Here is a 22,241-nt window from a genome sequence, read left to right on the forward strand (position 1 = left end):
GAGACCAAGGCCATGGGGGTGCCATGGTTGGGGTACCAGGGGAATGGGGGTGCCAGTGATGGGGAGTGGCTGGGTGGGCATGGGGATTGCAGCTCCTTCCTGGGGTGCCTCAAATTTTGGGGTGACCCAGGGCCCAGCACACCTCCTCTGGGGCGCTCGTTTGCTGTGCAGGCATCAAATGGGGGTCCTGGGGGGCTCTTCTTCTGTGCCCTTGCCTGCCCTTGACGTTTTCCTCTCTTTATTTCTCTTTTTTCCTTATTTTCCTCACTTTTCTGCCATGTCCCCTCTCCCTCTGTTCCTGCAGCAATTCCAGGGAGCACCTGAGCAGGGAATTGTTTGGGGGGACTCAGGGGTGGGGGAGAATGGGGTGTGGGGGTGCAGGGAAGGGTGGGGAGGCTGTGGGGGATGGAGGTGTTGGGTTGTGCCCCCTCAACACTTTCACTTTCTTTTTCCTGGACAAGAAGGAAGAGGCCGTTTGTGCTGAGAGTCAGATGGGAAAGGGGGGGGTCCTGTCCTGGGGGGCACATCCAGGGGGGTCCTGTCATGGGAGGATCCTCTCCCTGGGGTGGCACATCCTGGGGACCCCTGTCAATGCAAGGGTGGGGCCCAGCCATGGCCCAGCCCCACTGCTCAGGGATGGCCATTGCCCAGCCCTGCTCTGGCCAGCCCCAGGTGGCAGCCAGCACCTCAGGGTCCCCCCTGCCCCCTTGGCTTTGATTCTGGCAGCTTTAGAGCTGCTGCAGAGGTGAGAATTCTGTGGGGGAAAAGGCCTGCCTGTGGTTTGCTCAGCTCTGCAAGAAGTACAAACCCCAAAGGGAGCCCAAGCAGTGGCTCTGGGAGGGCCTTTGATAGTTTTCAGAGCAGGGCTGGCTGGAAACTGCCCCTGCAGGGGCAGCTGTGAGGGAACCAGTGCGAAAATGCAGGAATTGATCATTTTGTCCCTTTGCCCAAGGGACTGAGAGAGCCCCAGAGCTACTGCAAATCCCACAACAATCTGCTCAACAGCCTGACCTGGACCCTCCTCCTCCTCCCTGCCTTGCCCTGGATGGACAGTGGCCGGCTGCCCCTCACCCACCACAGCTGCTCTCTCACTGCCCTCCACACCTGGATGCGGAGAGAAAATTGAGCAAAGGGTTCCTGGGTTGAGACAAGGACCAAGAGAGATCACTCATCAAATCCTGTCACGGGTAAAACTGCCTCGGATTTAGAGATATGAATTGAATTTATTGCTGACAAAATCAGAGCAGGGTAAGGAGAAGTCAAATAAACCCTTCAATGCATCTTCCCCCTGTTATGAATGACTATGCAGCCATTGGCTTTCACTATTGGGTTTTGCAAATTATTTTGGTATAATTCAGTTTGTAATCACTTCTTAACTGCTTTTGATATACTACAATTTGTCAGCTTTTTTACCCTAATCCCTGTGTAGAATATATATTTCAGTGTGCTAAATATATTATAATTTAGGCTCTCCCAAAATATCAAGATAGAGACAATGTGCTGTGTATTACAACATTAGCCATTGCAGAAGTATCTAATGCCTTTATTTGTGTAACTAAGGGACAATGGTGAGAATAACTGAGATAATTGTGTGAAATAGCTAATGTTGATTTAATGTACTGGTGGAGGATCTCACCTGTATGAGAAGAACACATTGAGAAGTAGCAAGTAAATAAACAGCAAAAGAAATATTGAAAAGTGGGATTTGCCACTGACCCTTCGGTCATCAAGAACTGTCAAACCACAGAACAGGGTGGGGCTTGTAAGCACCTAAAATATATAAATTTAATCTGCAGTATGGTGTGTACTTTATGAAAATAATCAAGGATTAAACCAAGCAAAAGAATTCCAATAACATGTAAACTGGAAAGAATGTTTGAATATGTATAACCCTCCTGAGTGTGTATTTAACCAAAACAATGAAAAGATGTGTAGGAAAAATTGTTGTAGTTAACGGTGTGCCTCTGGCAGCTGCCAAGCACCCAGCCCGCTGTTTACTGACCCTTTTATTTGTTATTAAACACTTAAAAATTTTAAAGAGTGAGCCTTGTTTCAGAGTTTGACCAAAAAACTGAATTTTGGGTACAATAAGAGAGAAAAACCTCATGTGAACCCTCCAGCACTGGGAGGGGGAATTAGGAGCCCTGTGGGGTGCTGGGAAGAGGAAGAAGAGACCCATGATGGGAACCAATGCCCCCCGAGTGTCCCCAGTGTCCCCAGTGTCACAGCATGTCATCGTAGTCACGGGGGTCCCGCTGTCCCTCGTAGGGTCCCGACAGCTTCACGTTGGTCACCTGTGGATCCCGAGGTGGGGCAGGGCTGGGGGACACCTGTGGGGGCCCTGGGAGTGGCACTGCTTATGGGGACCTGGCTGGGCGGTGACACCTCTGGGTGACATGGCCCAGTGTAACCCACTGCACTCACCCCCTGCACACTCGGTCCCCACGAGGTGGGTGTTGAGCACAGCCCCCTCATCCGGGGACCTGTGGGGATAAGAGGGGCTCTGGGGGTGTCTGGGGAGGGGGAAAGGGGAGTCCCAGGCAAAGCCCCCGACTCCCCTGTCCTGGGGCTTTTTGATGGCTGCAAGGAAAAGGGGAGGGGGTGACCGAGGGGACGCTGGGACCCCTGAAGTTTCCTGGGACCTCAGAAGCTCCAACCACCCACGGACCCCCAAATCCCCCCTGCAGCCTCGATTCCCACTGGATCCCTGATCTCTGCCCCCACTCTGGGGGTTTTTCCTCTCTCCAGGACCCCCATTCCCCGCCATTGTCACCCACCCCGGAGGTGCCACTAGTGACAGCCCCCGATGACAGCCAGGAGCAGGAGCAGGAACAGGAGGGTCCTGCCGACATTCACAGCCACTGCTGGGGACAGAGGGGGACACATCAGTGCCACCCTGAACTAAGGGGGTTCTGAACACCTGGTGACCCTGTGTGACCCCCACCTATGACCAAGGGTGTTCCAGGTGTCACCTCCAGTGCCAGCTCAGAACTGAGTGCCCGGAACACGCTGTGCCCGTCCTGTCCCACCTGGTTGGTGGCCACACACTGGTAGGTTCCCCAATGTCCCACATCGATGTCCCTGAGGTCCAGGAGGAGACTCCGGGCCTCCTCCGTCCCATTGTGCAACCAGGTGAAGGTGACAGGGGCTGAGCCCACCTGCACCGAGCAGTGCAGGGTCATGGGGACACCTGCACGCACCGTCTGTGACAGGGGACCAGGGGTGATGGTGGCATTGGCCACGGGCACTGTGGGGACACAGACGGGGCTGGCACCGGGTGAGGTGGGATGGGGGTGCCGTAGGTGGGGTCACCCCCAGCCTGAGGGTCCCGCTTATGCAGCATGGTGACATTCAGGGGGTCACTCTCAGCCACGCTGTCCCCTTTGCTCACCCGGCACCGGTACTGGCCGCTGTCATTGTCCCTAACGTGCCGCAGCTCCTGTTAGGGGTTGGAGCCCAGCAATGCCCCCAAGCCCTCCCGGTGCCAGGAGAAGGACAGGGGACCTGTCCTCTTGGCCACCGTGCAGCTCAGCACCAGGCTGTCCCCAAGTGCCACCTGTCCCCATGGGGCTGCGCTGACAGGGACACCCCTGAGAGCGGGACCCCTGCAGGGGGACACAGGAGGGATTGGGGACCCAGGAAGGGGCAGGGGGACACTGGAGGGGAAAGAGGAGGATTGGAGGGGAGCAGAGAGGATCCCAGTGAGCAGGAGGGGACCCTGGGAGGCATGGTGGGACCTGGGGACAATGGCGAGACCCCATGGAAAGGGGGAGAGACCCAGGCAGGGATGGGGAACCACGAGGGAGGCTGAGGAGACTCAGGGAATGATTTGGGGTTTAGAGATGGGCCCAGGGAGGACTGAGGGATGGAAGGGAGAGCAGAGGGTGGAGCAGGGACCTTGGAAGGGGTTAGGGAATCCAGGGAGGGCTGGGGAGGACAAAGAGAGGGATGAGGGATCTGCAGGGGGAACTGGGAAGTCATGGGGGAAACCAAGAGGGACTTGGGCAATTCTGGGTGAGCCAGGGAGGAGTAAAGGGAGGGATGAAGGATTCAGGCAGTGATGGGGAAACCCTCAGAGGATGCTGGGCTTCCCTGTCCCCATCCCTGCAATCACTGTGCACTGTCACTGTCACCGGCTTCGACTCGCTCCACTTCGACCCCACATCGCTCACCGAGCCCCCGAAGTGGTAGTTGCCACTGTGGCTCAGCTGCACAGGCGACACGGACAGCTCGGTCCCAACATAGCTCCACTTCAGATAAGTCTCTTCATGGCAGAAGTACACACTTGTGAGCCGTTTTTTCTGCCAGCTCCGGCAGCGCAGTGTCACCGTGTCACCATCCAGCAGTGCCCATGCTGGCACCTGCAGCACAACCAGATCTGGGGGACAGAGGGGTCCTGTCACACCAGGGGCGTCAGGATGGCCATGATGGCACCAGGAAGCACCAGGGGCCACCCATTGTCAGAGAGAAGTCTCCTGGCAGTGGAATGCTCTGGGATGTCCCCAGAGCAGGGGACAGGCTCTGGTCACACCAGGAGGTGACCCATGGAGTGGAGCCCACCCAGAGCCCTTGGGATCCAAGCAGGTGCCAGTCTGGGGACACAAAAACCTCCCTCACCATTTGAGTCTGTCAATGGGGGGCTGCGCCCGGTGTCAGGTCTGTCACACTCGTAGGTGCCACTCTCGGTGACAGTGAGGTGGTCTCGTCCCTGCTGCCCCCATTGCCACCCATCCTTGTACCAGGTGATGGCACCGGCGGTCCCCGAGCCCTGGCAGGTCAGTGTCACCAGGTCCCACAGCACTGCCGGCCTCCAGGGGGGCTGCACAAGGAGCTGGGTGGTCTGGGCACCTGCAGGTGACAGGGGACACCAGCCTGCCAGGGCCAAAGAAGGGCTGGGGACAGCAGGGTGGGGCCATGGCATCCCCTGAGGACTCACCAGCAAGGCCGAGGGTCTGGGCTGGAAGGGAGAAGGGACAGGGCTGGGTGGGGGTGGCACCATGTGACAGCAGGAGGGGGACACATTGTGGGGGTGCTGTCCCAAAACTGTCCCCGTGGGGACAGCAGCTCTTGTGAGAAAGTGTGTCTGGGTGGTCCCCAAAAGATTTGACGAGGCAGGGGGACATGTCTGTGTCACAGCCACCCAGGCACCACATCCCTGTGGCACAGATACCTTGGGAACAGGGACACCGAGGCCACCCTATACTGAGGCAGAACATGGGGACACTGTGGACACCCCAGGCACAAGGACACAACGGACGCAGTCCCTGCTGGCCCAGGTGACCCCCAACAGCTCAAGGTGCCATCCCCATGATCCCATCCCCATGGCCACATCCTCACCGTTCTTGTCCCCTTCTGTCCCTGCATCCCAGTTCCCTTGTCCCTGTGCCCAGAGCTACCTGAGCCCAAAGGTGCCAGTCCCCACATTCCTGTCGCCACAGCCCCATCCCCAAATTCCTGCCCCCTGTTCCTGTCCCCAAAGCCACCCTACATCCCCAGCCCGACCAATGTCCACTGTGGGTAACAGCGACTGGCACTGCTGGCCTTGGGGACCTCAGGAGACCCCCCAGCCCCCCTGTGCCCCCTCCCCATCCCCGGGGTGTCAGGCCCATGCCCGGGGCACTCACCCCACAGGAGCAGTGCCACCCTCCCGGCCATCCCGGTGTCCCCAGCCATGTGGACTGGCTGTCACTGGCTGCAGCGGGTGGCTGTCCCCTCGTTGGTTGCTCTTTGGCCAAAGGGGAAGGAAGCCAGGTCAGGTCTCGCCCGTCGTGCGTAGCTGGCACTTGGTGGGGGCAGGGTGGCCACAAGCTGTGGGCTGGGTGGGGACAGGATGGGGACAAGGCAGGGTGGGACACGGTATGATACGGGTTCCCAGGAGTGGGGGGGCTCAGGGGTTTGGGGTGCCAGGGATGGGTGTCCAGGGGAATGGGGGGTCCCAGGGATGGGGTCCCTGGGAATGGGGGTGCTGAGGAGGGGGTGTCACCGGACATGGGGCATGGGAATGGTGGGGTCCCAGTGCTGGGGGGACTGAGGGATGGGAGTCCCAGGGGAGCGTAAGCTCCAGGGATTTGGGCTCATGGGATGTGGTCATCCTGCTAAGGATGGGGTGCAGTGGGTATGGGTGTTCCTGAGAGAATCAAGGTTCTGGGGAAAGGAGGATTGCAGGGGATGGACTGAACAGGTTAGGGTTCCTTGGGAATGGGGTGCTAGGCCATGGAGATCCTGGGGAATGTCAGTACTGGGTTGGGGGTTACAGAGAGGGGGTGACATAAGGAATGGGGATCCCATGTTTTGGTTCCCAGGGAAATGAGTGTGCCAGGGATGGGCAGGGGCTGGGTGAGCCCGTGGGTCTCAGCTCCTTCCCTGGGTGCCTCAGATTTTGGGGAGACCCAGAGCCCAGCACAGACCCCAGAAGGTGCCGGTGGCCTGGGGGTAACCCCAGACAGATTCTGAGGATCTCTGGGTCTCTGTCCCCACACCCCCAGTGACTTTTCTCTCTCTTTTTTTCAATTTCCATCATTTCATCCCTCAATTTCACAACCCCCTCAGTTTGAGCTTTGATGATCCTGGGGGGCACCTGAGCAGGGAATGGGTTGGGAAGCCCAGGCTGGGGGAAGCAGGGCTGAGGGGTCTGCAGGGAGGGCTGGGGAGGCTGTGGGGGATGGAGATGTCCACTTTCCCAAATCAACACTTTCACTTTCTCTCTCCTGCAGAAGAAGGAAGAGGCCGTTTGACACCTTGGTCACACGAGGGGGGCAGGTTCTGTCCTGGGCGGGCACATCTGGGGGGCTCCTGTCCTGGGGGGATGCTGTCCCAGGGGGACACATGCTGGACAAGGGGGTCCTGTCCTGGGCCATGGCAGCTCCAGGGGAGTCTAGACACCTCCATTCTTGCTCATTCCTTGCAGGATCTGAGCTGGCAGGAGCAGCAGGGGAATGGAGCCCCGGGCAGGAAGGAGCTCCCAAACTCCTGCTCCTTGAAGCCAGTGGCCACCCAAGGGTGGGGCCCGGCCATGGCCCAGCCCCACTGCACAGGGATGGCCATTGCCCAGCCCTGCTCTGGCCAGCCCCAGGTGGCAGCCAGCACCTCAGTGTCCCCCCTTTGGCCCCCTTGCCTTTGATTCTGGCAGCTTTAGAGCTGCTGCAGAGGTGAGAATTCTGTCGGGGGAAAAGGCCTGCCTGTGGTTTGCTCAGCTCTGCAAGAAGCACAAACCCCAAAGGGAGCCCAAGCAGTGGCTCTGGGAGGGCCTTTGATGGTTTTCAGAGCAGGGCTGGCTGGAAACCGCCCCTGCAGGGGCAGAATTGGGGGAACCAGTGCGGAAATGCATGAATTGATCATTTTGTCCCTCTTGGTAAGGGTCTGAGAGAACCACAAAACTACTGCAAATCCCACAACAATCTGCTCAACAACCTGCCTAGGACTCTTCTTATGGAACAAAACCTGCAGCCTTCTAGAACTTCATGGAAAGAATGTTTGGGTTCAGGCTGTGGTCACGAGACAGGAGGGAAAAGTGTGGAAATATCGAGCAGGGGCTCTGCTGGCAGCCATGTTGGGGCTGAGGGGATTGACCCTGTCTGGGTTCCAGGTGTCCCCAGAGCTGCTCCATCCCTGCTCTCCTCACCTGAGTGAAAGGCTGAGGTTTGCAGGAATTGTGGTGTAAAGCCACCAGAGGAGCTGCTGTGGACCCGAGACCTGCCTGGGGTCAGGCGCTGCCTTCCTTTCATCCGGGATCATGGAGAGTGGTCGCGGGTGTTGCTCAGAGCGTGTGCCTGGCCCCGGGACACTGCTACGCTGCCAGTGGGCACTGGGATCCAACCTGCTGCCTTGGCGGCTCCTGCCCGCTGCCGGTGGTGGTGCCGGGAGCGATTGGTGCCCGTGAGTTTGCAAAAGGAGCGATTTCCCCTCCTGCCTCCCGCCCGAGGCCGCCATGGCCCCTGAGGGGATGGAGCTGGACCGGGGCGCCCCCTGCTGGCCGTGCGTGCTCCCAGCAGCGCCCCCTGCTGGCCGGGAGTGCTCCCTGCAGCGCCCCCTGCTGGCCGGGAGTGCTCCCTGCAGCGCCCCCTGCTGGCCGCGGTTATCACTGCCACAAAAACAGCGCTGAGTGGGAGGGAAAGTTCTGGGTTTGTGTTGTTTGTTCTGTTCTAGTTTATAAATCTCCTCATAAAGAGCTGTTATTCCTTTTCCTACACTTGGCCAGAAAGTCCCATCATCTTTAATATTAAAAAGAAATTAAGACATTGGTCTTCTTTCCATGTTCCCACTTTCCTTGGCAGATATTTCTCATTTTGAACGACTTGCCAACTTCTGGGTTCCAGTGTTGATGGGACAGACACACCAAGTGCAGACAGGGTCAGGGACTTGGCCACCTCCTGCTCTGCCTTTTAAGCCAGTTGGGCCACCAAGTGCCCTCACCCCAAGTGACACTTCAGGTCATATGGCCACTCAGGAGCTGGTTTTGGCAGAGCGTCACACTGTCCCCAGTGTGCCATGGCTGACAGACTGATGGACAGACGGGACCCTGTCTCACCAAATGCAAGGCCTGACCCACCCCTGCCACACACAGCTCTTCCAAAATCTCTCCAGACATCAAACCTTTCCTGTCTCTGACACCCCACCCTGTGCCATGGCCTGATCCCCGCTGCCCTGGCAAAGGGGGAGGCTCCGGAACCCCCACAGGGCCTTTGTGACATCCTGGTGTGGGGAACAGGGCAGAGGAGGGGTTTGGGACAGGGGACAAGAGAATCCAGAGCCTCCTGAAGGTCGCTCTGTGAGGTTTGGGAAATGTCTGGGGTTTGTTCATTTTTGGTGACTTTCCCTGGAAATTGTTCCTTGTGTGACAATTTGGACTCTGAACCCTCTTGCTGTTGCTGTTGGTTTTATTCTCTCTCTCGTTGCTGTTTCAGGAAATTGTTCTTCTCTCACCCCTTTGGGATCTTTGTGCCCCCACGGGGAGGGGCAGTTTGTAGTGGCAGCACACACACGAGTGGGTGCCCATGGGTGGGGACCACCAGTGCCCCCCAGTTCCCCCCAGTGTCACAGCACATTCCCGTAGATGTCACCGGGTCCCTGTGGTCGCCCCTGGGGTCCCCGCAGCTCTGCGTAGGTCACCTGGGGATCCTGGAGGGTGGCGGCACAGGGGGACACTGCGAGAGACACAGGCTGTGGGATCTGGGTGGGGTGACACTCGTGGGTGACGTGTCCCTCTGCGTATGTCCCCCCCGTACTCACCCCCTGCGCTCTTGGTGGCCACGACGTGGGTGTACAGCACCTCCCCCTCCTCTGGGGGGCCGGCGGTTCCGGGGGGGCCCTGAGGGAATAAAGGGGATGTGGGGAGGGAATGGGAAATCTTGGGGGTTGGGGTAAAAGGGGAGAGTGTGGTTTGAGCCCCCCACTCCCCTTTCCTGGTTCTTCCTGGCAGCTACAGAGGAAAGATTGGAGGGGTGACTGTGGGGTCCCTGGGCCCGGACCCCTCTCAGGATTCATGAACCACTATGAGACCCTCAATTTCCCACAGGACCCCCAAGCATTCCTGAAGCCCCCAGAATTCAGGAACCTCACCAGTGGCCCAACCAAATCAGCCTCCAGAACCCAAAGCCCACCAGGGACAGAGACTCCTCAAACACCCCAGGCCTCCTGAAAGAACTCCCAGCATCCCTGCAGGACCCTCCAGTGTCTCCCTACACCCTGCAGGGTCACAGTTCTGGGGGTCTCTACAGCTTCCTGGGACCCCGGTCCCCCCATTGTCACCCACCCTGGCGGTGCCACCAGTGCCAGGCCACAATGACAGCCACGAGCAGGAGCAGGAACAAAAGGGCCTCACCGACGCCTGCAGCCACTGCAAGGAACAGAGGGGGACACATCACCCCCATCCCCCTGGGGGTCCTTCACTCCATGGTGACCCCGTGTGACCCTCACCTGTGACCCAGGGTGAGCCAGGTGTCACCTCCAGTGCCAGCTCAGGGCTGAGTGCCCGGAACACGCGGTGCCCGTCCTGTCCCAGCTGGTTGGTGGCCACGCACTGGTAGGTGCCCGAATGTCTCACATTGATGTCCCTGAGCTCCAGGAGGGGGCCCTGGGCCACCTCCATCCTGTTGTGCAGCCAGGTGAATGTGACAGGGGCTGAGCCCACCTGCACCGAGCAGTGCAGGGTCACATTGTCACCTGTGTGCACCAGGTGTTACAGGGGACCGGGGGTGATGGTGGCATTGGCCATGGGCACTGTGGGGACACAGACAGGGCTGAGGGGACAGGGTGGGGCTGGCAGCCGGTGTGGGGGCGATAGGGATGGGGGGAATGGGTGTGATGGGGAATGTTGTGGACGGGGTCACATCAGGGACAGGTTAGGGGACACAGGGCAGAGGCTGGAGGTCAAAGGTAACGTGTCTGGGGGATGTGGATGTGCCCAGGCAGGGGAACCGAGGAGGCTGTGGGTGCTCCCCGGTCCCATCCCCGCACTCACTGCGCACCGTGATGTGGAGCTGGGCGCTGTTCTTCCACAAAGCCCCACCCTCGGAGCGCACCTGGCACCTGTAATTCCCCGAGTGGTAGACCCCCACGGCGGGCACCAGCAGCTGCGGGGACACCTGTGCGACCCCACCACCTGCCCATCCCAGTAGAACACGTGCAGGAGGGGGGCTGGGGGCCGCAGGGGGCTGGGAGTGCTGAGGCAGCTGAGAGTCAGGGGGGACCCCTCGGTGGGCTCGGGGGGACCCTCCAGCACCGGCATCATGGAGAGTTCAGGGAAGGAGAGGGGAGGTGAGGACAGTGGCTCTGAGCGTGCTGGGAAGGGGCTTTGGGGGTGTCAGGAGATTGGAGTTCCATCCGCGGGGGTGCTCACCGTGCCCTGTCACTGTCACTGCTGCTGATCGTGAAATAAAGGACCTCACCATGCCCCCGCAGCTGTAGCGGCTGCTGTGGTGCAGCAGCAGAGGGGATAGGGACAGCTCGGTCCCCCTGAGGGACCCCCCGAGATCCTTCTTGTCCTGGTAAAATCGCAGCTCCTTGACCGTGCGGTTCTGCCAGCCGCGGCAGCGCAGTGTCACCCTGTCCTCCTCCAGCAGCGCCCGTGATGGCACCTGCAGCACCAGATCATCTGTGGGACGGGAGGGTCCCATCTCACTGAGGGGCTCGAAGAAGCTCCAAGGTGGGTGCCCATGGCACCGGGGACATCTGGGATTCTCTGGGATGCATTGGGATGTCTCTGCGTGCAGGGCACAGGCGCTCACCACTTGAGGGGTGGGAGGCCACTCAAGGAGTGGAGCCCACCCAGACCTGTCGGAGGCCACCCAGATCATTTAAGATCCCCCCTCACCATCTGAGACTCTCACGGGGGGGCTTAGCCCACTCTTGGGTCTGTGACACATGTAGGTGCCACTCTCGGTGACAGTGAAGTGGTCACGTCCCTGCTGCCCCCACGGCTGCCCGTCCTTGTACCAGGTGGTGGCGCCGGCGGTCCCCGAGCCCTGGCAGGTCAGTGTCACTCGGTCCCACAGCACCGGTGGCGTCCAGGGGGGCTGCACGAGGAGCTAGGTGGTCTGGGCACCTGTGGGTGACAGGGGACACCAGCCTGCCAGGGCCAGCGCAGGGCTGGGGAAAGCGGGGTGTGGCCATGGCATCTCCTGAGGACTCACCAGCAAGGCTGAGGGTCTGGGCTGGAAGGGAGAAGGGACAGGGCTGTGTGGGGGTGGCACCGTGGGGACAGCAGTAGGAGGGCACAGGGTGTGGAGGGTGTCCCCAAACTGTCCACGTGGGAACACAGTTCTTTAGAGAAAGTGTTTCTGGGTGGTCCCCAAAAGATTTGGCAAGGCAGGGGGACATGTCTGTGTCACAGCCACCCGTGCACCACATCCCTGGGGCACAGGGACCTTGGAAACAGGGACACCCACGCCACCCTGGGCTGAGGCAGAACATGGGAACGCTGTGGACAGCCCGGGCACGAGGACACCCCAGACACAGCCCAGGCTGGCCCAGGTCACCCTCACCAGCTCATGGTGCCATCCCCATGATCCCATCCTCATGGCCACATCCTCACCGTTCTTGTCCTCTTCTGTCCCTGCATCCCAGTTCACTTGTCCCTATGCCCAGAGCTACCTGAGCCCAAAGGTGCCAGTCCCCACATTCCTGTCCCCACAGCCCCATCCCCAAATTCCTACCCCCTGTTCCTGTCCCAAAGCCACCCTACATGCCCAGTCCCACCAAGGTCCACTGTGGGTAAAAGGGACTGGCACTGCTGGCCTTGGGGACCTCAGGAGACCCCACAGCCACCCTGTGCCCCCTCCCCTCCCACCCCTGGTGTGTCAGGCCCGTGCCCAGGGCACTCACCCCACAGGAGCAGTGTCACCTTCCCGGGCATCCTGGTGTCCCCAGCCATGTGGACTGGCTGTCACTGGCTGCTGTGGCCACCGCTCCCCTGGCTGGCGGCTCTTCGGATAAAGGGGAAGGAAGCGAGGTCACATCCGTCCCCACGTGTAGGTGGCCCTTGGTGGGGGCAGGGTGGCCACAAGCTGGGGACAGGATGGGGACATGGTGGGGGATGGTGTTGCCAAGATTGGGGGGCTCAGGGGAATGTGCGGAACCAAGAAAGGGTGTCCAGGAGAATGGAGTTCCAGGGGAATTGGGGTCTCTGTGCCTGGGGGGATTCAGGGATGGGGGTGCTGTGGGAAGATAGTCCCCAGGGATTTGGTGTCATGGCATGTGGGTGCCAGGATTGGGGGTGCAGGGGGAAAAAGGGGACCCTCGGGAATCGGGGTTCTGGGGGAAGAAGCAGCCCATGGGATGGGATCAAGGCAATGGTGGTGCTGGGCAATGGCAGCCCTGGGATGGGGGTCCAAGGGAGGAGAGACCAAGGCCATGGGGGTGCCATGGTTGGGTGCCAGGGGAATGGGGGTGCCAGTGGTGGGGAGTGGCTGGGTGGGCAGTGGGTTAGCAGCTCCTTCCTGGGGTGCCTCAGATTTTGGGGTGACCCATGGCCCAGCACACCTCCTCTGGGGCGCTCGTTTGCTGTGCAGGCATCACATGGGAGTCCTCGGTGGCTCACCTTCTGTGCCCTTGCCTGCCCTTGACTTTTTCCTCTCTTTATTTCTCTTTTTTCCTTATTTTCCTCACTTTTCTGCCAGGTCCCCTCCACCCCGTTTCCTGGCTCTGCAATCCCGGGGAGCACCTGAGCATGGAATGGGTTGGGGGGACTCAGGGGAGGGGGAGAATGAGGTGTGGGGGTGCAGGGAAGGGAGGGGAGGCTGTGGGGGATGGAGGTGTGAGGTTGTGCCCCCTCAACACTTTCACTTTCTTTTTCCTGGACAAGAAGGAAGTGGCCATTTGTGCTGACAGTCAGATGGGAAAGGGGGGCACTTCTGTCCTTGGGGGCACATCCAGGGCTGTCCTGTCCTGGAGGATCCTGTCCCAGGGGTGGCACATCCTGGGGACCCCTGTCAGTGCAAGGGTGGGGCCCAGCCATGGCCCAGCCCCACTGCACAGGGATGGCCATTGCCCAGCCCTGCTCTGGCCAGCCCCAGGTGGCAGCCAGCACCTCAGGGTCCCCCCCTTAGCCCCTTGGCTTTGATTCTGGCAGCTTTAGAGCTGCTGCAGAGGTGAGAATTCTGTGGGGGAAAAGGCCTGCCTGTTCTTTGCTCAGCTCTGCAAGAAGCACAAACCCCAAAGGGAGCCCAAGCAGTGGCTCTGGGAGGGCCTTTGATGGTTTTCAGAGCAGGGCTGGCTGGAAACGCCCCTGCAGGGGCAGCTGTGAGGGAACCAGTGCGGAAATGCAGGAATTGATCATTTTGTCCCTTTGCCCAAGGGACTGAGAGAGCCCCAGAGCTACTGCAAATCCCACAACAATCTGCTCAACAGCCTGACCTGGACCCTCCTCCTCCTCCCTGCCTTGCCCTGGATGGACAGAGGCCGGATGCCCCTCACCCACCACAGCTGCTCTCTCACTGCCCTCCACACCTGGATGTGGAGAGAAAAATGAGCAAAGGTTTCCTGGGTTGAGACACGGACCAGGAGAGTTCCCTCATCAAATCCTGTCACAGGTAAAACTGCCTGGGATTTAGAGATATGAATTGAATTTATTGCTGACAAAATCAGAGCACGGTAAGGAGAAGTGAAATAAACCCTTCAATGCATCTTCCCCCTGTTATGAATGACTATGCAGCCATTGGCTTTCACTATTATACTGGGTTTTGCAAATTATTTTGGTATAATTCAGTTTGTAATCACTTCTTAACTGCTTTTGATATACTACAATGTGTCAGCTTTTTTACCCTAATCCCTGTGTAGAATATATATTTCAGTGTGATAAATATATTAGAGTTTAGGCTCTCCCAAAATATCAAGATAGCAACAATGTGTTGTGTATTACATCATTAACTGTTGCAGAAATAGCTAATGCCTTTATTTGTGTAACCAAGTGGCAATGGTGAGAATAACTCAGATAATTGTGTGAAATAGCTAATGTTGATTTAATGTACTGGTGGAGGATCTCACCTGTATGAGAAGAACACATTGAAAAGTAGCAAGTAAATAAACAGCAAAAGAGAGAGTGCAAAGTGGGATTTGCCACTGACCCTTCGGTCATCAAGAACTGTCAAACCACAGAACAGGGCGGGGCTTGTGAGCACATAAAATATATACATTTAATCTGCAGTATGATGTGTACTTTATGAAAATGAATCTAGGAGCAAACCAAGCAAAAGAATTCCTGGAACATGTAAACTGGAAAGAATGTTTGACAATGTATAACCCTCCTGAGTGTGTCTTTAACCAAAACAATGAAAAATGTGCAGGAAGAATTGTTGTAGTTAACGGTGTGCCTCTGGCAGCTGCCAAGCACCCAGCCCGCTGTTCACTGACTCTTTTATTTGTTATTAAAGACATAAAAATTTTAAAGAGGGGGCCTTGTTTGTCACAGAGTTTGACCAAAAAACTGATTTTTGGGTACAATAAGAGAGAAAAACCTCATGTGAACCCCCAGCACTGGGAGGGGGAATGAGGAGCCCCGTGGGGTGCTGGGGAGAGGAAGAAGAGACCCATGATGGGAACCGATGCCCCCCAGTGCCCCCCAGTGTCCCCAGTGTCACAGCACGTCATCGTAGTCACGGGGGTCCCGCTGTCCCTCGTAGGGTCCTGACAGTTCCACGGTGGTCACCTGTGGATCCCGAGGTGGGGCAGGGCTGGGGGACACCTGTGGGGGCCCTGAGAGTGACACTGGTTGTGGGGACCTGTCTGGGCGGTGACACCTGTGGGTGACAGGGCCCAGTGTAACCCACTGCACTCACCCCCTGCACACTTGGTCCCCACGAGGTGGGTGTTGAGCACAGGCCCCACATCCGGGGGGTCCTGTGGGGATAAGGGGGGCTCTGGGGGTGTCTGGGGAGGGGGAAAGGGGAGTCCCAGCCCAAGCCCCCCACTCACATGTCCTGGGGCTTCCTGGTGGCTGCAAGGAAAAGGGGAGGGGTTGACCGAGGGGACTCTGGGACCCCTGAACCTTCCTGGGGCCTTGGCAGCTCCAAACACCCACGGAATCCCAAATCCCCCCTGCAGCCCCGATTCCCACTGGATCCCTGATCTCTGCTCCCACTCTGGGGGCTGCCCCTCACTCCAGGACCCCCATCCCCCCCATTGTCACCCACCCTGGCGGTGCCACCAGTGACAGCCCCCGATGACAGCCACGAGCAGGAGCAGGAACAGGAGGGTCCTGCCGACATTCACAGCCACTGCTGGGGACAGAGGGGACACACTGGGGTCACCCTGAACTCCAGGGAGCCCTGAACACCCCGGTGACCCTGTGTGACCCCACCTGTGACCCAGGGTGAGCCAGGTGTCACTGTCAGTGCCAGCTCAGGGCTGAGTGCCCGGAACATGCGGTGCCCGTCCTGTCCCAGCTGGTTGGTGGCCACGCACTGGTAGGTGCCCGAATGTCCCACATCGATGTCCCCGAGCTCCAGGAGGGGACCCCGGGCCACCTCTGTCCCGTTGTGCAGCCAGGTGAAGGTGACAGGGGCTGAGCCCACCTGCACTGAGCAGTGCAGGGTCACGTTGTCACCGGCACGCACCGGGTGTGACAGGGGACCGGGGGTGATGGTGGCATTGGCCACGGGCACTGTGGGGACACAGACGGGGCTGAAGGCACAGGGAGGGGCTGGCAGCCGGTGCAGGGGGATGGGGGGATGGGTGCGATGGGGTGTGGGGTCACATCACAGAGGGCTGAAGGGACAAGGGGAGTAGTGGGGGGACCTAAGAAAGGTGTCTGGGGATCATGAGAGATCTCCAGCCAGGGGACCGGATGAGTCTCTGGGGGCTCCCCGGTCCCATCCCCGCACTCACTGCGCACCGTGATGCTGAGCCGGGCGCTGCTCTTCCACACATTCCCGCCCTCGGAGCGCACCTGGCAGCTGTAATTCCCCGAGTGGGAGACCCCCACGGCGGGCACCAGCAGCTGCGGGGACCCCTGTGGGCCCCCCACCACCTGCCCGTCCCGGTAGAACACGTACAGGAGGGGGGCTGGGGGCCGCAGGGGGCTGGGGGTGCTGAGGCAGCTGAGATTCAGGGGGGACCCCTCGGTGGGCTCGGGGGAACCCTCCAGCAGCGGCACCGAGAAGAGCTCAGGGAAGGAGAGGGGAGGTGAGGACTGTGACTCTGAGTGTGCTGGGAAGGGGCTTTGGGGGTGTCAGGAGATTGGAGTTCCAGCCGTGGGGGTGCTCACCGTGCACTGTCACTGTCACCGGTGCGGACTCCTCCTTTCCCCAGGACCTCATGCTGCCTTTGCAGCTGTAGCTGCCACTGTGGTTCAGCTGCAGAGGGGACAGGGACAGCTCAGTCCCACTGTGGACGCCCCCCAGTTTCTTCCCGTCTCGGTAGAAGGACACCCAGGTGACCGTTTGGTTCCAGTAGCCCCGGCAGCGCAGTGTCACCGTGTTCCCCTCCAGCAGCGCCCGCGCCGGCACCTGCAGCACCAGCCAGTCTGGGGGACAGAGGGGACCTGTCACACCCGATGGCACCAGGACCCCCCATTGGGTCACACCCAGCGCAACAGGGTTCCCCAGTTCCAACACGGGGGTCCCCCAACACTGGGAAGCTCTGGGATGTCCCCAGAGTAGGGGACAGGCTCTGGTCACACAGGAGGTGACCCATGGAGCAGAGCCCACCCAGAGCCCTCGGGGTCCCCGTGGGTGCCAGGCTGGGGACACCCAAACCCCCCTCACCATTTGAGACTGTCACGGGGGGGCTGCGCCCAGTTCCGGGTCTGTCACACTCGTAGGTGCCACTCTCGGTGACAGTGAGGCGGTCACGTCCCTGCGGCCCCCGTTGCTGCCACCCGTCCTTGTACCAGGTGGTGGCACCGGCGGTCCCCGAGCCCTGGCAGGTCAGTGTCACCCGGTCCCACAGCCCTGCCGGCCTCCAGGGGGGCTGCACGAGGAGCTGGGTGGTCTGGGCACCTGCGGGTGACAGGGGACACCAGCCTGCCAGGGCCAGCGTGGGGCTGGGGACAGCAGGGTGGCGCCATGGCATCCCCCGAGGACTCACCAGCGAGGACGAGAGTCTGGGCTGGAAGGGAGAAGGGACAGGGCTGGGTGGGGGTGGCACTGCAGGGACAGCAGCACAGGGGCTGTCCCCAAACTGTCCACGTGGGGATACAGTTCTTCTGGGAAAGTGTTTCTGGGTGGTCCCCAAAAGATTTGGCAAGGCAGGGGGACATGTCTGTGTCACAGCCACCCGTGCACCACATCCCTGGGGCACAGACACCTTGGGAACAGGGACACTGAGGCCACCCTGGGCTGAGGCAGAGCATGGGGACACTGTGGACACCCTGGGCACGAGGACACCACGGATACAGCCCAGGCTGGCCCAGGTCACCCCCACCAGCTCATGGTGCCATCCCCATGATCCCATCCCCATGGCCACATCCTCACCGTTCTTGTCCCTTCCTGTCCCTGCATCCTAGGTCCCTTGTCCCTATGCCCAGAGCTACCTGAGCCCAAAGGTGCCAGTCCCCACATTCCTGTCCCCACAGCCCCATCCCCAAACTCCTGCCCCCTGTTCCTGTCCCCAAAGCCACCCTACATCCCCAGCCTCACCAAGGTCCACTGTGGGTAACAGGGATGGGCACTGCTGGCCTTGGGGACCTCATGGGACCCTGCAGCCCCCCTGTGCCCCCTCCCCTCGCCATCCCCGGGCTGTCAGGCCCGTGCCCAGGGCACTCACCCCACAGGAGCAGCACCACCTTCCCAGCCATCCCGGTGTCCCCAGCCATGTAGACTGGCTGTCACTGGCTGCTGTGGCCACCGCTCCCCTGGCTGGCGGCTCTTCGGATGAAGGGGAAGGAAGCAAGGTCACGTCTTGTCCCCACATGTGGATGGCCCTTGGTGGGGGCAGGGTGGTCACAAGCTGGGGACAGGATGGGGACAAGGCTGGGTGGGGCACGGTGGGACGTGGGGTTCACAGGCGGGGGGGCTTCATGGGTTTGGGGAGCCCGGGATTGGTGTCCAGGGAAATGGGGCGTCCCAGGGATTGGGTCCATGGGAAATGGGGGTCCTGAAGAGGGGGAGTCCTAGGGGAGTGGGGGGCCATGGGAATGGGGGTGCCCAGCATTTTCTTGTGGCTAACACAGAGTTTGGAATCTCCCTGAGTGTCCAACAGCTCCATGGGATTGTTCCCTGCCTGCTGGGCACCAACCCAGCCCTAAGGAAGCCTTTTCTTGGCCACATTTAGGAACTCTTCCCATTTTTTTCATTCCCACCCTGAAACTTGATTGACTTCCCATGGAGGAAGGGGAGAAGCTCTGTCCATCCTTGGGACAGTGCACAGGAATCTGTGGAAATGTCTTTGTGTGCCTCAGGGTCTGAATCCCTGGTAAATCCACCCCAGCCTGCCCTGAATTCCCCTGCCTGAGCACTCCCTGCTCATGCTGTGACAGCCCTGTTCCCCAGCCCATCGTGTGCTCAATATTTCCACACTTTTCCCTCTCTTCTTCTGTGCGCATCTAGATTCCAAACATTCTTTCTGGAATGTTCCAAAGGGCTGCAGGTTTTGTTCAAGAAGGAGGGTCCAGTTCCGGTTGTTGAGCAGATTGTTGTGGGATTTGCAGCAGTTTCTGGTTCTCTCAAACCCTTAACAAGAGGAACAAATGATCAATTCCTGCATTTTTGTACTGGTTCTCTCGCAGCTGCCTCTGCAGGAGGGGTTTCCAGCCAGTCCTGCTCTGAAAACCATCAAAGGCCCTCCCAGAGCCACTGCTTGGGCTCCCTTTGGGGTTTGTGCTTCTTGCAGGGCTGAGCAAACCACAGGCAGGGCCTTTTTCCCCCACAGAATTCTCACCTCTGCAGCAGCTCTAAAGCTGCCAGAATCAAAGGCAAGGGGGCAGGGGGGACCCTGAGGTGCTGGCTGCCACCTGGGGCTGGCCAGAGCAGGGCTGGGCAATGGCCATCCCTGAGCAGTGGGGCTGGGCCATGGCTGGGCCCCACCCTTGGATAGACAGGGGTACCCAGGATGTGCCACCCCTGGGACAGGATCCCCTCAGGACAGAACCCCCCTGGATGTGCCACCCAGGACAGAAGTGCCCCCCTTTCCCATCTGAAACTGAGCAGAAATGGCCTCTTCCTTCTTTTCTGGTAAAGTGAAAGTGAAAGTGTTGAGGGAGCACAGCCCAACGCCTCCGTCCCCCACAGCCACCCCAGCCTTCCCTGCCCCCCCTTCTCCCAATTTTCCCCTGGGTCTCCCCAACCCCTTCCCTGCTCAGGTGCTGCCTGGGATTGCTGAGCCAGGAACTGGGGCTGAGGGAACATTGAACAAAAGTGAGGAAAATAAGGAAAAAAGAGAAATAAAGACCCAAAAAAGTCATGGTCAGCGAATGGCACAGAGGCAGAGCTACCCCATGTGATGCCTGTCTCGGAAACGAGCACCCCAGGGAGTCTTTGCTGGGCTGTAGATCACCCAGAAATCTGAGTCACCCAGTGATGGAGCTGGGTCCCCTGTGTCCATCCAGGAACTGCCCACCCCAGGCACCCCTCTTCCACTGGGAACCAAACCATGGCACCCCCATTGATTCTGTCCCCCCATCCCTGGGACCCCCATCCCAATACTGACATTCCCCAGGATCTCCATGGCCCAGCACCCCATTCCCAAGGAACCCTCTCCTATTCATTCCATCCCCTGAAATCCTCCTTCCCCCATGACCTTGGTTCTCTCAGGAACCCCAGTTCCCTTAGCACCCTACTCCTGACAATTGCCATCCCATGACCCCAAATCCCTGGAGTCCACATTCCCCTAGGACTCCCATCCCTGAGTCCCCCAAACCCTTGAGACCCCCATTCCCATGGACACCATCCCTGTGACCCCCAATCCCATGGTACCCCCACTCCCAGTGACTCCCCCTCTTCAGGACCTCCATTCCCCAGGGACCCCACATCTGGGACCCGCCATTCTCCTGGTCACCCATCCCTGGGTCTCCAAATCTCTGAAGCCCCCACTCCAGAAAGCCCCATGTCCCACTTTGTCCCACCTAGCCTTGTCCCCATCCTGTCCCCAGCATGTGGCCACCCTGCCCCCATCAAGGGCCACCTACATGTGGGGGCGGATGTGGCCTCGCTTCCTTCCCCTTCATCCGAAGAGCCGCCAGCCAGGGGAGTGGTGGCCACAGCAGCCGGTGACAGGCAGACCACATGGCTGGGGACACCGGGGTGGCCGGGAAGGTGGCACTGCTCCTGTGGGGTGAGTGCCCTGGGCACAGGCCTGACACCCTGGGGATGGGGAGGGGGCACAGGGGGGCTGCAGGGTCCCCTGAGGTCCCCAATGCCAGCAGTGCCAGTCTGTGTCATCCACAGTGGACCCTGGTGGGACTGGGGATGTAGGGTGGCTTTGGGGACAGGAACAGGGGCAGGAATTTGGGGATGGGGCTGTGGGGACAGGAATGTGGGGACTGGCACCTTTGGGCTCAGGTAGCTCTGGGCATAGGGACAAGTGAACTGGGATGCAGGGACAGAAGGGGACAAGAACGGTGAGGATGTGGCCATGGGGATGGGATCATGGGGATGGGATCATGAGTTGGTGGGGGTGACCTGGGCCAGCATGGGCTGTGTCCGAGGTGCCCCGGGTGTCCCCATGTTCTACCTCAGCCCAGGGTGGCCTCATTGTCCCTGTTCCCATGGTGTCTGTGCCACAGGGATGTGGTGCATGGGTGGCTGTGACACAGGCTTGTCCCTCTGCCTCACCAAATCTTTTAGGAATCACTCCCAGGAACTTTCCCAGAAGAATTGCTGTCCCCACGGGACAGTTTGGGGCGGCCCCCACACCCTGCACTCTGTCTGGTTCTGTCCCTGCAGTGCCAGCCCCACACAGCTATGTCCCTTCTCCCTTCCAGCCCAGACCCTCGTCCTCGCTGGTGAGTCCTCGGGTGATGCCATGGCCCCACCCCGCTGTCCCCAGCCCCACGCTGGCCCTGGCAGGCTGGTGTTCCCTGTCACCCACAGGTGCCCAGACCACCCAGCTCCTCGTGGAGCCCCCCTGGAGGCCAGCGGTGCTTTGGGACCGGGTGACACTGACCTGCCAGGGCTCGAGGACTGCTGGTGCCACCACCTGGTACAAGGATGGGTGGCAATGGGGGCAGGAGGGATTTAACAACGTCACTGTCACCAACAGTGGCACCTACGAGTATGACAGACCTGGTACCAGGCGCAGCTCACCCATAATGTTCTCAGATGGTGAGGGGGAACCTTAAATGATCTGGGTGGCCCCTGATGGGTCTTGGTGGGCTCCACTCTGTGGGTGACCTCACAGCTCTCAAATGGTGAGAGCCTGTCCCCTGCGCACAGGGACATCCCAGTAAATCCCAGTGAACCCAGATGTCCCCAGTGCCGTGCGGACTCTGTCTCAAGCATCTCAGTGAGATGGGACTCTCCTGTCCCACAGACCGGCTGGTGCTGCAGGTGTCAGCATGGGCGCTACTGGAGGGCCACACGTTGACGCTGCGCTGCCTAGGCCCGAGGAACAGCCTGGTCACTGAGGTTCGGTTTTACCAGGATGAGAAGGATCTGGGGGAGTCCCTCGATGGGACCGAGCTGTCCCTGTCCCCTCTGCAGCTGCACCACAGCGGCCGCTACAGCTGCGGGGGCTTGGTGAGGTCCTTTATGTCACGGTCAGCAGCAGTGACAGTGGCAGTGCACGGTGAGCACCCCCACGGATGGAACTCCAATCTCCTGACACCCCCAAAGCCCCTTCCCAGTGGACTCAGAGTCACAGACCTCACCTCC

The 22,241-nt window shown here is 59.8% G+C and overlaps 1 protein-coding gene across 1 annotated transcript; it reads right to left on the reverse strand.

Moving 5' to 3' along the window:
• Positions 1–8,966: 8,966 nt before the first annotated feature.
• Positions 8,967–17,505, reverse strand: LOC311163794 (low affinity immunoglobulin gamma Fc region receptor III-like; the record flags this gene model as incomplete). The annotated part of the gene is made up of 5 exons (XM_084222920.1): positions 8,967–9,143; positions 9,229–9,307; positions 9,752–9,835; positions 16,700–16,957; positions 17,199–17,505. The coding sequence occupies 5 exons, from the start codon at positions 17,503–17,505 to the stop codon at positions 9,056–9,058; spliced, it is 816 nt and encodes a 271-aa protein (XP_084079046.1). The 3' UTR covers positions 8,967–9,055.
• Between the last annotated feature and the right edge of the window lie 4,736 nt (positions 17,506–22,241).

This window comes from Fringilla coelebs (genome assembly GCF_963513975.1).
Source record: "Fringilla coelebs genome assembly, chromosome: 29".
NCBI classification, from domain to species: Eukaryota; Metazoa; Chordata; class Aves; order Passeriformes; family Fringillidae; genus Fringilla; species Fringilla coelebs.